General features: G+C 37.7%; 1 protein-coding gene across 2 annotated transcripts in view; it reads left to right on the top strand.

Annotated features, from left to right (window-relative positions):
* CACNB4 (calcium voltage-gated channel auxiliary subunit beta 4) overlaps nucleotides 1-18413 on the top strand; it is a 99636-nt gene that overhangs the window by 37297 nt on the left and 43926 nt on the right. For both annotated transcript variants that reach the window (XR_003084622.2, XM_025166158.2), the window contains exons 2-4: nucleotides 8170-8289; nucleotides 11988-12110; nucleotides 16270-16400. Coding sequence is in view for 1 of the 2 variants with exons in the window: in XM_025166158.2 (XP_025021926.1) it covers nucleotides 8170-8289; nucleotides 11988-12110; nucleotides 16270-16400 (374 nt within the window). In the remaining variant the exon portion in view is untranslated. The remainder of the gene's footprint in view (nucleotides 1-8169; nucleotides 8290-11987; nucleotides 12111-16269; nucleotides 16401-18413) is intronic.

The raw sequence follows: 18413 nt of genomic DNA, 5'->3' as shown, positions 1-18413 counted from the left end.
TTCTTAGAATGATGTAATTGCCACAGGTACTGCATGCTCACAAGTCTGATGGACTGTGAAAAGCTATTTTTTTTCCAATCTTAAATCATTTGGAAGGAGTGGTAGTTCACTTATGTCCAGACTGGCAGATACTCTGAAGTGACCACTTCTGAATGTGAAGTGAAGAGAACATACTCTGAATGTTTACCACTTCTGAGTGTATTTCAGCACAGCCTGAGGTAAATGAATAACCTTGCCCTTCTAGAAGTCTGGGAGACAGAAAGAAGACTGGTGCCTTTTGAAGTATTTATCAGCCTAAGGCTTGTATGAGGTGAGAAACTTGCATCTCTTCCTATGTGTGCCTGATGACTGGTAGGGAAGGAAACAGTTACCGAACCTAAGTAGTGGAGATACTTCGCTAGGTTGCCAAAATACTGATTTTCTGCATGGCTATAGATCTGGGCCAAGACAACCTTTTTGCAGGTGGGGATGATGTAACCAGACAGGTGGACTTACTAAAAAGTAAGATAGGTATATTCAGTCTGACAGATGTTTAACATTCTTAGTTCAATTTTGATTTTTTTTCAGGACACAGAATGATGCAGCCAAGTTTTGATAACATGTCCTTTGGGGACCCTAAGGTCAGAAAAGAGGCTAGAGGCTGCATGCAACCCAGGAACCACAACTCTCTGAACCCTAGCATAGATGATAAGCTTGGTCTTATGCTTTGATTTCTGCTAGATGGTTATTATCTTTAGGCAGCAATATGACATATAATCTTGTGCAACTTAATGAGGAAGACATGTACATCATACTGAATGTTTTGAAGCCACTGAGCTGGACAAATGAAATAATTCAAAATATACAGCAGAAATGTCAATTTTGAGAGGAATTGAAATAAATGTGTTTACTTAAAAAAAATCAAATCTAAATTTATACATTGCTGCTGGAAAAAGAAAACAAATATATTGTTAGCACATCACAGTAGTAGTGTGTGAGTACATCTTTGATATTTTTTAGTGAATACACCCTAAAAGACAGTATAGGTGGGTTGCAGTCAGTGCAAGTTTGAATAATGTGATATTCGATTTGCTGCAAATTGTAAATTGATGTCAGGTAGTGTTTAATGGGATCCAAAATTCAGTTTAATGAGAGGCTAGCACATGTTCAGTTGCAGTTAGGATTTTAGACACTGCTAATCTTCATGTGTACAAAATGGAGAAAAGGAAGATTCCATCAGAGGAAAACAGTACAAGTTTAAAAAGGAAGAGGCTTGTTATTACATTACAGCAAACATTTGATATAATTGAACGACATGAAGGTGGTCATAGCAACACTTTTAAGTTTCAGGACAAGATGTTGGAATGCCTGAATCTTTTTTTGTTTTTATTATGCTTTCTGTAACTACTCTGTGACTTTGTTAACCATAAATTTAAACTATAAGTATATTCTTTTTATCCTTTACTGTAATATTTCATTAATATACATATAAAAATTTATGTTTAATTTTTTCATTGCCTATTTCCATCAAGCTGGAACCAATTATCATATTTTCCATAGAAATATCTCTTGGAATAGTGCGAATTTGAATAATGCAACCATTTTGTGGGGATTTATTAATTGCACTAATTGAGACCTACCTGTAATTATAAATGACCTGCTGTTAGAAATGAATTTGTTGCCTTGAGATTGATAGTTATACATTTTAGGGGAGATTTTAAAAAACGGTTAGTGTACTATGTCAGTGACAATTTAGTAGAGTGTTCTGTGTACTTTCTTTAAAATGCTACCAACATTCAAACTCCACGCTTGATGAAATTAAAATACTGATGAAATTAAAACACCAAGGGAAAAGCCACTTATGGTGGCACTGGATTGAAAGAATTCAGGCAGAATTTAAAAAACATCCCAGATTTTCCTGGCATCAAGAATCTGATCAGGATAAAACTTCAGATACCTAGACATGGTATGTGCCACAAGGGGAGCTCCTGGCCATTCCTAAAAGGAGAAGAAGAAGTGAAAACGCCTTTAGTGGGGTTGTGGTGCCTGTGAAAATAAGAACACAGAAAGAAACAGTGTTGTTCTATTGTCTCACAGATTGCTCTTTATCAAGTAAAAAGCTGAACCAAAAAGGCAATCTCACTTGACCCATAACTGGACTTGCAGCTCTATAACTTTCTTTTATGAACCTCTGTTGCATTAAGAATGACAAACTGTATGTGTATGTGGGGGGAGAGTAATGGCCTGGAGGCTATGGATCATCCTGTATGTTCCTAATACATTGTTGTGTACATAGCAGTAGCTAGGAACCAAGCCAGCATTCTCCCACTATATATCATGTGTGTTTATTATGCCATTTGATTTAATATCTCCAAGTTGTAATTTTTCCTTTGGCTGCCAGTGAGAGTAGGTAGCTTGTAATCCTTGGCATTTTTATGGGCCTTTACATTTTCAAAATGCTTTAAGGACATTAATTAATCATCTGCTATCTTTGGAACCTATTTGGGCCAATTTCACAATTCCAGAGTTCTGTTAGACATAAAATCTGAAGCCCATGTCAAAACACTGTTCCGGTAATGCATGGTGACATCCTATCCTAACGTTACTAGGACAACTTTAGTAAGATAAGAAGCCAAGATTGAAGCTACAGATGGCAGAACTGAACTGTTTGATAAGCTGTAACTCAGTTTTATGTTGGAATTTCTCTTTCAAGTTTCGAGATTTAATCAACTTCAGTCTGTCCCTTCACTGAGCTAAATAAACTGGTTTTAATTCTGTTTATGCTTAAATGTTGACTCTTCTGAGAACTTCTCATGACCATATTGGAACATATTGTGACCAAGGCTCTTCACAATTGAGGCTCTAGTCCACGTAACTACATAATATATTAAACTTAATATCATCTTGTGCCCAGACTGGTATTGATGTAGTACATAATTGACTCAGTGTAATAAAGCTAAAATGTGAAGATTTAAAATTTTGATGAAGCTGTACTCTAGAGATGCTGCAGTATGCCAGTTCAAGGGACAGATGAATGAATAACTCTAAATTTTAGATACCAACAGTAACATTTTTGAGTTTGCTTGAATGTATTTATTTATTAATTAAATCAATTTATATGGCCATCTCACGAATGTGACTGAGCAGCTAACAGCACATTAAAACAATAAAGAAAACAATATTTGCAAAGAATTTTTTAAAAAAACCAACAATGTTTACCAAGGACAAATCCAGACAAAACAATTAACAGAGACTTCTCAATCGGCCATCTAACCTCCCATCCCCGAGGGTCTGGAGCACATCCAAGTCTTTAAAGGATAGCTTTTAGAGGCTGATTTGGCTATGTGTATATTCTATATACTGCTGCTAAGCTCTTTTTTTTTTTTTAATCCTTGTTTTGTACAGATTTTGGCAGAGTAGGGTCAGTGCCATACTTGGTGTGGCCTTTGATAAATCCTGAAATCACAGTCCTTAGCAAAGAACCAGGAAACCCCCCTGAGAGAGAAGCAAGGGAGCAGCCATGTTCCTTACCAGGGAAGGAAGATATAGCAAGAAACAAAACAAAAATGCTCAGACAATGGATGATTCAAGACCTCTCAATTCCTTCTGCCTTCCCTTCCTGGGCAGAGCCGCTGCTGCTCACTTTACTTCTTCTTCCACCATTCTGAGGCAGGAAGGGAAAAACTAGCAGCCGTGGATGGATGGAGGGATGGCAGGCAGGTCAGCCATTGGAACCCCATAAAGATCCCAAGGGGGTTAAAATGACAGGCATCAGCAGCAGAGCTTGCCAACTGTCGGGGGTTTTTTTGGTTTTTGGTTTTTGGCTGCTGCTGGTTGCACATATTAGCCTATTCTGGTTTGGCTGAGAACCCAAGAAAGCTGACTATGATTAATCATAAAAAGTAGAGGATGCAAGAATAGATCAGGCCTCTGACAGTCTCAGTGACTGCAGAAGCATGGCTAGGTGCTTAAAGAGCTGTTGTCCAAGTGTTGTCTGTGCTCCACTGAGGTCTTTAGAAGACTGGCAAGATCTGTGATTAAATAATCCTGACCTTTTCTAAAGCCTCATGTTAACATTGACCTGTTAAGCTTGACCTTTTTTAAGGCTTCATGTTCCTCTGCTTTCCTCAATCTCAGGGCTCCCTCCTCTCTCCACTTACTTATTTTAAAAATCTGCATGAAACTGCTGGGAGAGGTCATCCATTGGTACCAGTCCGGTATCATCAGTATGCTGATGATACCCAGTTATATTCTTGATGCTGGCCCAAACTGGTGATGCAGTGCAAGGGTTGTCTCAGTACCTGGAGGCTGTCAGGGTCTGGATGGGGCAGAACAGACTCAGACAGAATCCCTTCATAACTGTAGAGAACCATAAAAGAAGATTAGAACAGCCTTGAAGAAGAATTTCAACGGCTTAGCCCTGAAAGGGAAGAGGGAGTGAGAAAGAACCTCAAGATTGTCCTGCCTTGATTCTCTTTGGTATAAGAGAGAGGAGAGAGCATCTTGGTCAGGTTTTTAAAATTCTAATATCCTTCAACAATAACATAGAATTCTAGTGGTCCTAGTAGAGTCTATTTCCTGACCTGGCCTACTTCAAAGGGCTGGTATTAAATCCTGAAAGCCTGACAGAGATTTTTCTCTCCTCCTTCTTATACTAAAGAGCGTCAAGATGAGACAGTCCCTCCTTCCTAAGCTTTCCTACATGGTGGCTATTACAGTCCTTGGATTGTATGTTGTTATATTCATACTTTTTGCTATAAAATGCCCCTTTCACATGCTTAGCAGTTGCTGGCTAGGATTATGATTTGTAATAGACAAACAACTCTTATTGTGGTACAAGATGATAATATTGTAATTGTAGCTATAAAAAAACCATTTGCTCCACATATATCTGATAAAGCCTTAAATTAGTGAGGAAAGTTAGAAAAATCTGACTCAATTGTAAGTTCAAACTGAATGGGAAATAATGAGGTGAAGATTCTGCTCATGACAATATTTCTGTCATCACTATAGTGTGCTATTGCTGATGGCCAGCAAGAGAAAGGTGGTCAGGCCAATCTCTCTTTTTTGTTTTTGAAGCTCCCCCATAAAACTTTGCAGCAATGCAAATGCAGCACCATTTCTAAGATAACCATGGGACAGTGGGGAGGAAGATGGTGATTGTGATTTATTTACATAGCACTGTCAATGGCTAAAGAGCTATAGCTGGCTCTAGAGCACATGCTTTGCATAGAAAGGTCCCATGTTCAGCCCCAAGCATTTCTAGGTAGAGCTGGAAGAGATTCCTCTTTGAAACTTGTGAGAGCCAGAATCAATCTGTGTAGAAAGACTGATCTAGGGATTCCCTGTGTCTCCACAAAAAATAAACGAACCAGCCCCAGACCAATTTGTTTGTTTCAAAAATATATGAGCTGCCCAAGAGCACTCCATGGTGATACTCGATGATAAAATAAAATCAATTAAACTAAAAGAACTGATAAAACAGCATCAGTTAAATAGCGGATAAATGTCACAGAAACAGGAAAAAGCACTATAAGATTAGAATGCAGCAGAGATAAAACAAATAAAAAACGACTTTGCCTAGAATGAAAATTATAACAAGGGAGGTGCATTGTAGATTTCTTGAAGTAGGCGTGATTAAACTCTCTCCCCACTCTGCATTCTTAAGCAGACTTGAGAATTTTTGATAAGTTGATTTATTGCAGAGAATTAGGAAGCCAGACATTAAGAAGAAGCTCTCTAACAACACCCTGGAATCCTGCCCTCTAGTTAGTTAGTCTCCAGACTTAAATCCTGGGCCTCTTCCCCCCGACTTTTCAAGTCAACAGCCATAAATCAACAGTTTGTTCCCTGGCCTTGAAGGTTTCTAGCATCTGTCCCTTGGTTGTAAAACGGCTTTCTCTGATGTGAGAATCAGGGATTCTGCCTCAGTAGTTTCAACTCTGAAACCCGGGATCTTAGATTGCCTCATGGGCCTAATACAAAAGTCTCCAGTGATTCACAAATTAATAAAATGTATCATGGTTTGCCATCATACAAATGTATTGAATTAAAAAGAGTTACTGCAAAATGAAGCTACTCTTTCAGCATTTCATTTTGGCCACTTATCTAGCAGTGTTTTTCATTAACCAGAACAAATTTAATTTGATTGTCTTTGAATAACAACATAAAATCCTTGAGCTTAATCATGAGAAACTTCGCAAAGAAAAAATAGTAATGTTGCTCTTCAATTTGGCATGTGTCCCCTTCTCATAAGAAAATTCAATTCCTACAAATTTAGCTCATATTTTAATGGAAACTAAAACATACATTATGTCACATAGAAAATAAGCAATTATTGTTTGGTATTTTCCAATTATAATTAATGGGAAAGCATGGGATTTTCAGTCAGGATTTAAACTAAAGCCTCACCTCTCTCATAGATGGATGGTGTAGTAAAGAACCACAGAGATGATCTTGGAGAAGGTATGTGGAGACCATTAGCAAAACATAACCTCAGTCTTGGGAAAAAAAGACAGTTTGAGGAAGGAAGTTGCCCCACCTTGACTCTCTTTGGTAGAAGAGGGAGAGAAAGAGAAACAATGCAAAGCTTTCAAGGTTCTGTTACTATAGTCTGGATCAATAAAGGAGAGTTCCAGTATTTCTTGGGGAGGCCATTTCCTGACCTGGCCTACCTAGAATGGCTGATGGGTGGAAAGTGGCCACCCTAGGGCAGGACCTGGGACCATCTCTTTTGGGATGCACCGGGGAGGGAGCGAAACTCAAAGGGATAGGCCAGGGCTGTTCACCTGAGCGCAGCTCTTGGGTGACAGACAAGGGAGAATCCAGGATGGAGAAGCCTTTGGAGAATGCGGCAGCTTTGCCACATCAGCCCCAAACAGCAGAGTTCAACTGGCAGACCGCAAGAACATATCCTTGTTCCTGCCACTTGGTTAGAGATGGTGTTCCACCCTTCTCTGCATCCAGAAGTAATGCTTCTCTCCTGGCCAGGCTTGCTAAGAGGAACTGCCACTACTGCTGCCCCCTGCCTATGCCCTCCTTTCTGAAGAGGCCACCCTAAATAATGGCAGTGGAGTGCAAAGGGGCCCTGAGCAATGTCAGCATCTCCTTGATTACTATGTTGTCTCCCATGACTGAGGCATGTGGAGGGAATGTACACGCTTGCTGTTAGCAATAGAAAAGGCTTGGAGAAAGGGCAAAGTATCAGAGGAAAGAGAATGGTATTTCTTGAGGCTTCATGGGCCAGATTAAGCCCCATGGGCCAGGGGTTCTCAGTCCTGGCTTATAAAAAAAGGCAATTTCATCTTTGTCACTCATCTTTGGAGGGAACACATGTACGCACAATATGTATTCTAATGCTGATTGTCTTACTGTCTCTTATTTCGTAGAATAGTTTTCCCTTGATGAACCAAGTGGGGGCCCAAATGTGAAGAAAGGCAAAATTTGGAGTGCCTCTATTTTTTACAGCTAAGACTGCAATTATAAGCATATTTATTCACTGATAAAATTGAATAAACATTTTCGTAAGATCATGATTCTTGTCAAAAATGTGTACATCGTCATATAGTTTATTCAGAGAAGTGAATTTTATTGAGTTGTGCTAAGTTTTTATTCAGTTGAATACTTTGTAACTTTTCCACAGAGAATAATCTCTATTCTAATGCTATCAAACCAGTTCTCAATCTTATTCAGGCAACCCCTAGGTTAGACAAGAAAATCTGTTCCAGGAACTGTTGCATAAGCTGATTTTCACATATGTCAGATTGCTTGCCAAATGCATCCATGAAAATAGTGGCTGCTATTTTTATGTCCCTTTACATAAAGTTGTAATAACATTAATCATGACTTATAGAATCTGGACTGTGATAGGTTGCCGTGCTGTGACCATTACTGATATAGAATACATTTAAAAACTTAGAATACATTTCGAATTACGTTTGAACAAAAGTAGCAACTGCTGAAAAAAGATATTTTCTGTGTCTGAACTTATCTCAAAAGAAAAAGAGGGAAGGAAATGAATGTTACTATGCTATTCTGTTAGAAGGAAAAAAAGGGCCAACTTCATAAATAAAAGATAACTTTGAAAAGGAGTTAAAAATAAATGCCTGACCTTGGATAATTTTTCCTGCATATTTGGCTTCTTTATGTATTCTATCCATCATTTTGTTAATAATGTCCTTCTCTTTGTAGGGATCAGCAGATTCATATACAAGCAGACCATCAGATTCTGATGTATCTCTGGAAGAGGACAGGGAAGCCATCCGCCAAGAGAGAGAACAGCAGGCAGCTATTCAGCTTGAAAGAGCAAAGGTACTCCCTCCCTCTCATTTATTCCTCTTTTCTCCTTCCTTTTATTTATTTATTTTAACATTTTTCAACTTTTAGATTCTGTAAAGAGGCCTTTGCCCTCTTTACAGAATTTTCTTGGTATCATTATTAGATGTCCTCTGTTCATACACATATGCAGACTCTCACGTGTAGGTGGTTACATTTAAGAGCCAGGATTTTTTTTACTGATGTGAGGTATGCAGAGAGCAGATTGATGCAATGATGCTTCACTAATTTGGGGAATAGCTATATATAACTCACAAAGGCACTTTTGTTAATCCAGCTCTTTCTTAAATGATGGGCAGTTATTAAGCTTGAGTATCTATGTTTGCAAGCATTGGGAAAACATTAGATGAAACAAGTATTAAAATGGAAAGTGTTTGCAAATACACAGACACACATATGAGCATAGGGAAGCATTGGAGTTGGGCAGCTAAGAAAGGAAGAGAAGGACTATTTTTAGTGAAAAATGGGAAATGTGTGGTACATTGGATAGAATTAGATATTGTGAGTGGGTTTCTGTAATTGGCTGCTGATGGGAAAGCAGTGTTCATTTATAAACTGATTGCATGGGGTATGTTAAAAAAAGTAATATCTCCTTTGAGTCAAGCTCAGTTCCTGGTAACTTGTAAAGATACATCACTGCAATGTTGTAGGCAACAATATGATTAAGGATTGCCACAGTCTTCTTTCAGGATATTTTTTTCAATTTCCCAATGTATGCTATAGTTAGTTCTAACTGGGGCCAACTCTTTTTAGCTTCTGAGCTCAAGTAGGTGCTTCCATGTAGCCAGGCAGAGGCCATATTCATTTAAAATGCATTGATTTATCAGAATGCTACTTGCCACTTTCTATAGCCCCTCCCTCTTATTACCTCTGCTTACCTTTGTGTCTTCTCCAGTCAAGCAGACATGCTTCCAAACAAAGTACTGAGCAGCATCTGCCCATCAGTTCAAATGTCTAAGGAAGGTTATGGGGCCAATTTGAAAATAAAGACAATGCTGGCCCTCTGCTTTTCAGTAAGCCAGCTCTCAATTTTTAAAGATAATCAGTCAGGCCAACAAAATACCTGTGGATATATTGGTAGCATTTCTTGTTGGGGAACTCAGGTTTGAAAAGTACAGGTAGTCCTCAACTTATGACCGTTCATTTAACAATCATCTGAAGTTATGATGGCAGTGAAAAAAGTGACTTACAATCAGCCCTTGCACTTACGACCATCACAGCATCCCCACAGTCATGTGAGCAAAATGTGGGTGTTTGGCAATTGGCATGTATTTATGATGGATGCAGTATCCCAGAGTCATGTGATCGCCATTTGTGACCTTCCCAGGGGGCTTTCAATAAACAAAGTCAATGGGGAAGGCTGGATTCGCTTAATGACTGCGTGATTCGCTTGATGACCACAGTGATTTGCTTAACAACCATGGTTTAGCGATGGAAGTTTTGGTCCCAATTGTGGTCGTAAATCAAGGACTGCCTGTACCGCTAAAGTAGAAAGCAAGCAAGATGAGAAAAAGAAAACATGTGTCCCAGCTGAAAGGTAGTTGGAGCCCTTCAGTCAAAGACTACAGTGTGCATCCTGAGCTGTGAAATGTCACAGCAATGTGGAATTATTTATTCATTTGTTTTAATCTATTCATATGGCTGCCCATCTTGCAGTGGCAATTCTTGATGGTTCTAACAAGCTGCTACAGCGTAAGGAGGGTAATTTGTTGAATTTGGAGCTAATGTGAATGTCTTGACTTGTAAAGAGGATATTCATGCTCCACAGTTGGGCTCTTTTTCCACGCAGGATTCTGGAACAGTGCAATCACAGCATCTTTTCAGATGGACAGTAACTCTAATTAGAACGGCATTTATAAGATACTGAAGTCTCCCTGAAGAAATTTTCTTCAGTCTAATTAGCAGAGGAATGCAGATGACTCTCTTTAATTTAATGAGCAGATGAGTTTACTGAACCAGAACAGGCATAGCCTTTTATTCCTAGCACTTCCTAGTAATTCTGATTGGGTAGCAGAAGAAAATGCCAACTTGGAACTAAGCTGTTAGGGGACACTTAAAGAAGCGGGAAGGGCAACAAAAGGAATGTCATCAGAGACCCAACACATCTGAAACTATCATATTTATTGAGATATAGAAAGGAAACCAAGTTTCTAATATGCAAATGAAAAATCAACAAGCTATAGTTTTGCAATTTGCATATCATTTTTCCAGTTATAGGATCCCATTTAAATTAATTCAAGGAGGAGGTCCTTACATACTATACAAGGAAAAGCCAACATTGCAAAGTTTTTTCCCCCCCAATTCAGATGTCTAATATCTGTGTTTTTTCTTTGAGGAGGATCACAGATATCAGGTGTGTTTATTAAGAAATTTCTCACCTGACCCCTATAGAAACTGCTTTTTCTTTATATATATATAAATATATATATGTGTGTGTGTGTGTGTGTATGTATGTGTATGTGTATATGTATATGTATATGTATATGTAAATAAATAAATATTTTTAGTATTGTTTTAAATTTTGGATGTTTTATGTGTTTTAGATATATTTATAGTTTTAATGTTTTTTGTAAGTTGCCCAGAGTCCCCTATTGTGGGGAAGATGGGCGGGGGAGAAATCCAATAAATAAATAAATAAATAAATAAATAAATAAACACACACACACACACTGTATATATTTGGTATTTTTAAATTACAATTTCAAAAGATAGCATCTACCAGGACCGTTGTGCTATTATCTTAGTAACAATTGAGAAAGAAACTGATTTATGAGTGATTTAATAGTTTATTTAGTGATGAAATGTAGCAAGTATAGCAAGCACCGAAGATGTGCTAGATTCAGAAATGATTTTAATTCAAGTTGAGGGTCAAACGTAACTCATTCTGTGTTCCATTCAATTGGTGTTTCTTTGCCATCTTACCATGCTCCAGTTCCTCATTGTCCTGCTGCTGACTGCTTAAATAGGGCACTCTGCAACACACTTTTTTTTTACAGTCAGCAGGAGAAATGGACTGATTATAAATAAAGCACTGTGTCATCTGAATCCTACATGAAGGTCCATAAATCATACAAGGTGATTGCAAATAAATAATATAAATCCCTGGAAGTATAGCTGGGTTCACACATCACATTACTCTAGAAAGCGGTATGTTTGCTTTTAGCTTAGTGTGATGTGTGAAGCAGGTCATTATAGCTTGAATGTCATGTTTTTTAAAACATCCCAGCTTATTTTGTATGAATACAGCCAGGCAGTGTTTGTTAAAGAAGAGAATAATTAATATAAACATGTATTTGAGGCCTAATTTAATTGTCACTTAGTGTTGAATGATCAGATGAATTATCATTATGCATAATTGTATAAATTTGTCCTTGGAGAAGAGTATAATATGGAAGGAACAGAAACCTTCAGAACGATTCTACAGTTATAAAAATGACCATATCCTAAGTTACTACTCTCTGGCTGAAATTTTGGGCATGTGTTTACTAGGACAAAGATTGAAGCTGAACTGGCTAAACGTTTGCTGTGGTTATTCTTTTTTCTGCTGTTGTCTTTCCCTTATGACCATGTTTCCTGTTATTTGACTAACACCTTTTCAGCTTTTCTATCTGCTTTGCATGACTGGCCATTGTCCTTTCTGGCTCCCGTGTGATGAAAGTGTATTTCTTTCTTAGTCCAAACCTGTAGCATTTGCTGTGAAGACTAATGTGAGCTACTGTGGAGCACTAGATGAAGATGTTCCTGTACCAAGCACTGCCATTTCTTTTGATGCTAAGGATTTCCTGCACATTAAAGAGGTAAATTATATAATCAAATATTCATTTTCTTCCAGGAGCTTGAACCTCAGCAAGGTTTGAGCTGTGTGCAAGGTACTAAATGAAGTGGAAAAACAGCCGATGTTTTACTCAGCATGGTACTCAGTTAGAAGAGACTGGCACAATCTTGTTGCTTTCTAGAAGCGTTGACCCTCAACTTCCATAATTTTCAGCAGCGTGGCCTTTTAGTCATTGCAGGCTGGGTATTATGGAAGTTGAAATCCATCCAATCCAGTAGCATTGCTTTGGGAAAGGCTGGATGAAACATGGTTATTTGGACTCGCTTATCTTGACTGACATTTCAAACAGCTTAGAGATGGTGTACTTGAGAACATGACATTCCAAGCCTCAGTGGAACCAAGTGGGGCTTGAACTCATTCATTTTTCCTTGAACAGAACAAAACGTAGACCTTTGCATTACTGGATTTCCTTAGTGGAATAGTTAGGAGTGCTTGGGAAGCCATGAGGAGCAAATGGTTTTATTTGCATCTTGCTTATAAAAATAATACCTTTACATTGCATATTTTTGGGAGACATTGTGCCATAAAGGTAGCATATGAATTGGGCTTCAGTGCCATCTGTCTTTTAATATTCAGCTAGTACCAGAACGTCTATTTCTCAAGTGGTTTAGTTATTTTGCTGCTTCCACTTTGTGAGTAACCAAACTACAAACCTTGGGTCCCTATGCATGTTACAACTGTATGATGATATATATTTGTGTACATGCTCACTTTCATTTAATTATTATTCAAAGTATGTAATGGGGGCATAATTTAATTAGAGTATTTGTAGGAGAGAAGACATCCCTCTCTCCAGTCCTTGCTAGGTAGGAATGATCCCATCTCATCCTAAGCCTTTCTCATTATTACTTCCATGCAAAACTAACTTTACCAATTACAAATCTATATCACCTACCACATGATTCAATTAATTATTATTTTCGAGTCCCATTAAGTTGAGTGGTAATTACGTTAAAACAGAATGTACAGAATCTAAAGCCTTAGTTACCATTTTTCAATTTCAACTTTGGATGAAGCTGGCCATGTCTACTTTGTTCAGTGGAGAAACCCGGAAGGAAAAAATACTCAAGCCTAGAATGGGAAAAATCTATTTGCAAAGTGGACCTATGTAAGTTAGTTTTCTGAAGAAAAAGATGTATTCTCAATAAAGTTGTTTTGATGGAATTAACTTTCAAGTGAGTGTGTTTAGGATTGCAACTTTATGTTAATTTCTAATTTATTTTTATGTACAAAGAACATTTATTTCAGATAATCGGAGGAACCCTACAGTTGGGATGAGAGGCAAATAAGGTTCATGCTTAAGAGAGCCTCTGCCCTTTTATCCCCCCTCATGCTGGTTCTTGGTAGTATTTAAGTGGGCTCTTATTGCTGAAACACAGTGCTTTACGGTACATATAATTGTTTTTAACAAGACATAAATTATACTCTGCTTGGTGTTTAATACTGAGCTTGGAAACTATTTTGTGTATTAGAGCAATGTGCATGTATATTACATACACAGCCCCCCTCTTCTCTGTTGGACAGGATGACGGAAAAATGATTTGGTAAGTTTCTGCCACTGCTTGAACTAGCAATTTCTGGAGGCTGTCTGTATTTGTGTGTTATAGATCATAAGTCCTTAGGGATCAAACACAGTTAACTGTGTTTCATGTCTAGTTCAGACATCAAGCAAAGTCACTTTGGTAGCAAGCTGAAATGTCAGCAAGAATGGATAACTGCATATTCAAACTGTCTCATTCATCATCTGTTAGACAGTATATTATGCACTTTTAAAACAGATTAAGTGGCAACAGTTATTGCAATTCATAAACCTCTCAGATTCAATTACCAATAAAAAGAAAATATATTTATGCTGTGTACACTGACATGTGCATCTGTATCTCTTTTTATGGATTTTTTGGTTTTGTACACCACCCAGAGTCCCCTGGAATTGGGTGACTAACACATTTGAATAAATGAATTAATGAATTAATGAAGATATGCCTTGAAGAACATATGCAAAGTGTTTTGTGATGAACTTAATGTTTCTGTGCACATAGCATCTAAGTAACTCTGTAAGTAGAATAGACTTTTTTTAAAAAACAGTCTGTAGAAATCTGGAAGCCTACTCCCCAGTTCCCATGAGGCACCTTCATAAGCACCCACCCTATCAATTAATAAATCTATGAATTGTGTTTCTAATAGCCCAACTCTAGAACGTGTTTCCCTGGTGAATCTCACAGGTCTCCCTTTGCCTTTTGCTTTTCTCCTTCTTAGTTACCTCCCTCAGTGTCCTGATTTGCTCAACAGAGGCACAAAAAGCTCCCATCCCTCTGTTTTATGTATTCATTTGGGTTATACATTCTTCACTGTGAATTCACTTTTCCAGTGGGGGGAAAATGGGAAAGGTAGATACAAAATAGTAGCACTGGAATATTGGCAAGTGGAGGGGAAAAAAGACCTGGAGGAAAAACCCTAAAGTAGGCTCATCATTTGATTCTTCCCTGAATACATGCTTACATATTTTGATCAAGTAAGGATCTGGAGAAAGCTCGGTGGTATGTGGCATAATATCAGCATAAAGTGCAGCTCAGGTGTTGGCAGCCTTTGGGGGTGAATGAAATTTTGAAAAAGTGCCATGGCACTTTTACAAAATGGCTGCCCCTTGAATATACTTCCCTATTCACAAAGTATCATGGCAAGTATGACCATTCATAAAGCACCCATATACTTTTCCCTGCAAATGGCTACAGCTATCCAACACTTTTATTTTCCAGGGAAGCTTGTGGGGTTTATGTGGGAGGCAGATACATTCTTGAAAATAAAGATTTCCAGCTGGCACTTCATTTTGCAGAATGCTGTCTTCCCGTTAACTTTTTTAAAAAATAAAAGAATATTTTTAAAAAGTCATTTGGGGCAGGGAATCTGGTAAACTTCATACAAGATATCCAAGGCAACACTGAGCATATTGTTTAGTTCATGTATACTGTATATAAAGGAATATATGAAACTTAGTTTGGTATAGGCTTGCATTCAATCATGCACAAGATTTTTGCTGTGGGATGAACTGTGTACTTCCTCCAGCAGTGGGATACTTACAGATTTGGATCCAACATTTTTTCCTTCCATTCAGGTAACTGACACTGGGTATCTTCTTGAAAATGACACCTTGGCGCTGGACACTTTAAAAGTACTCCAAGAATATGTTTCAGGGAGAGGTGTTCTTGACAACAGACAACCAGTGACCTGTGTTAAAATGCAGCTTGTGCTGCAAATGGGAATAATAGATTTCTTCTCACCTTGATCTTGGGTAGCAGATGATCTTGGGTGTTCTGTAGGGAAATCTTCCCCCACAGGCTCAATACAAAATTTACATTTATCCTTATATATTTCAGTCCCCTTAATACACTTGTATGAGAAGTTTATTTAGGTGACAAAGTCAAGCAAATGGTATCATTCTGATAGAATCATACCAGCTCAGAATGTCAGTGAAAAAAATTATGTTTTTTCACCCTATGCTGAATTTTTACTACAGAGGGAATTCTACTATGTCAGGGAATCTTTGCACTGAAGCTTTAAGGTTGGTTCTGATGGAAATAACATAAGATTTGATGTTACACGTCAACTATTCCCTCTCTCCACTTCCCATTCCCTTCCCTCTTCTTGCTGTTTGCCCACTTCCCAGTGAATAGTCTATTTAAAGCAGGGGTGTGAAACTAGTTTTAGTTAAGGAGTCCCACTTGATCTTTGAGTTGAATGAGAGGGGTTTATTCTTTAAAGTGGATGGGGCCAGAACCAAAACTAAACCTGATGTATTTTAAGTTACATTAAAAAAAAGTCCACGGCAATACAATTACATAATCTTACTTAAACTTATATTAAGATAGTTAATATTATTACTCCCTATATTATTTAATCATTTCCTGCATCTTAAGATTAAAGGTTACAATTCAGCAGCAATGGTTGGAAGGGCTCTGGAGGCTACATCTTTGATTAAAATATTGTAGAAGTTATACAGGAATCAATAACATAGCTTTCAAGGATGAATGGAATAATGGGAAGAGAGAGCAGGACAAGGCATGTCAACTTAAGTGGAAAGAAGGAAGGAAGGAAGACACAAACAAATACTTCCTTTTTTACAGAAATATAACAATGACTGGTGGATAGGAAGATTAGTTAAAGAAGGCTGTGAAATTGGCTTCATCCCAAGCCCATTAAGGTTGGAGAATATTCGGATCCAGCAAGAACAGAAGAGAGGGCGTTTTCATGGAGGGTAAGATAATATACTGATTTTATCAAAACTGACTTTTAGCTGATCTCATCTTTTCAGTGATTTGTCCAGTACTTGTAGCTCTCAAAAAGTGTCATTTGTTTTCTGACATATGAAAAGCTAATCAAATTGGGAATAACAAAATTGAGACTTCAGGTCTTTGTATAGGATTAGATCACTGTTCCTGAACTTGTGCCATCAGGATGGACTTGACTGATCTCAACATTTCCAGCCAGCATAGTGTCCTGGATGGAATCATGGGAGTTATACTCAGTCATATCTGGAAGACACCAACATGCATAGGCTAGTTTTGAGGATCTAGTAATTGTGCATGCAATCTCTCTGTCTTTTCTGCCTCCTTCTTACATACCTTCATATTCTTAAAGCTTATTCATAATAATCTTTCATTAAGATTAAAGCTTGGAGGCATCCTAGAAATTAATAAAGTCCAGGTGCTGTCATCAATTCATGATTGATAAAGGATTTCAGTAGCCATATGCCCTGGTTCATAGAGAACTATCATCTGCTTGAAGCATTGCCAGAAAAATCATGCTATTTCAAGTTTGATGAGCTGCTCGGACCAACCTAGTTTAAAAATAGAAAAACCATAACAGCACAAGTGCTCTGAAATTGCCCATCAGTAGTAATCATCTGAAGAGCAATTGACAACTAGCAGAAAGGTTGACTTAATTCATTTCTGTTTAATCTGCACTTTGCAGAGTATTTTTGTTTTATCAGTCTCTGTGTTTTCTGTTTGGCAGTTCATAAGACCCACCCCCCTACCCCTGATAACAGATGCTACATCTGCTACAACCAATAGTTTTTGCTTCCAGGATCTATCCTTTATATATATTTATAAAGGGGGATAGTTGTATATATTTATATAGGGAGCTAGTTCATATGTCATCATAATTTTGAAAATGATTATTCTGAGTGGCTGAATGGAGGATGTAAATGCTCTTATAAAATTTTTCATGTTATTAGTTAAAAGTAAAATTAAAACTTAAAATCCAAATCAGAAATTACAGAAATCCATAGTTGTGTTAATTTGTTCCAGTAGAAGTTCATTATTACGCTAAAACCATATGTAATCTTACATTTTTATATGTAGGAAATGTCCCATTGAGTTCAATGGCACATATTCCTAGATGGGTATAGGAATATTCTTAAGGAAAATATAACAATCTGCCAGTTTTGTGTGGATTTTAATGATTGTACTGCTTCGCCTTATAGGAAACATGAGGATATTTCATTTCATTTTATTTTGCAAAGAACCAATTATTTCAAGTTCTTAGATATCACAAATGACATTAATGATAGGCATAAGTGTTATCCACCACATGCCAATGACAGTTTTCATAATATAGGTAATTCTCGCTTAACGACCACAATTAGGACTGGTAACTCCATCACTAAGCGATGTGGTCATTAAGCAAGACATCATGTGACCATGGCTTGCTACTTTACTGTTGGCTTCTCCATTGACTCTGCTTGTCAGAAGCTGGCTGTAAAGGGTGCAAATGGTGATCATGTGACTGTGGGACATTGTGATGGTTGCAAACACCCACCAATTGCAAAGCAGCCAAAACTCGATCACGTCACCACAAGGATACTGTGACGGTCATAAGTTCAAGGACTAGTCGTAAAGTTACTTTTTCAGCGCTGCTGTAACTTTGAGTGGTCGCTAAACAGGGCAGTCATTAAGCAAGGACTGCCTGTATAAAAGTAGAGATAGCATAGCAAGGAGTTCTCAATGAATTATGCTGGTATTGTTCATCAAGATGTCTTATCTTTTATATAGCAGAGAAAACCATCTCTATGCAGATTTTGCAGCAAGAAGAACAATATCTTACAGAAGCATTACTATATGTACAAAATGGGAAAATAAATTCATGTCCAGTTTCCTGTTAGTCAGTTCCAACTGATTGCCAATACAGATTTTTATCCAACACAACCTGAAATTAAGAATGCAGGAGAAACTATAGGTCTGTGCACCCTTCAGGCACATGTAATAGT

Source organism: Python bivittatus, unplaced genomic scaffold (assembly GCF_059951505.1).
Source record: "Python bivittatus isolate LINGU-HERP-01145 unplaced genomic scaffold, Pbiv_v1 ctg000480_np1212, whole genome shotgun sequence".
NCBI classification, from domain to species: Eukaryota; Metazoa; Chordata; class Lepidosauria; order Squamata; family Pythonidae; genus Python; species Python bivittatus.
Note: the sequence above shows the minus strand (reverse complement) of the source record. Positions and strands in the feature narration are given on the sequence as shown.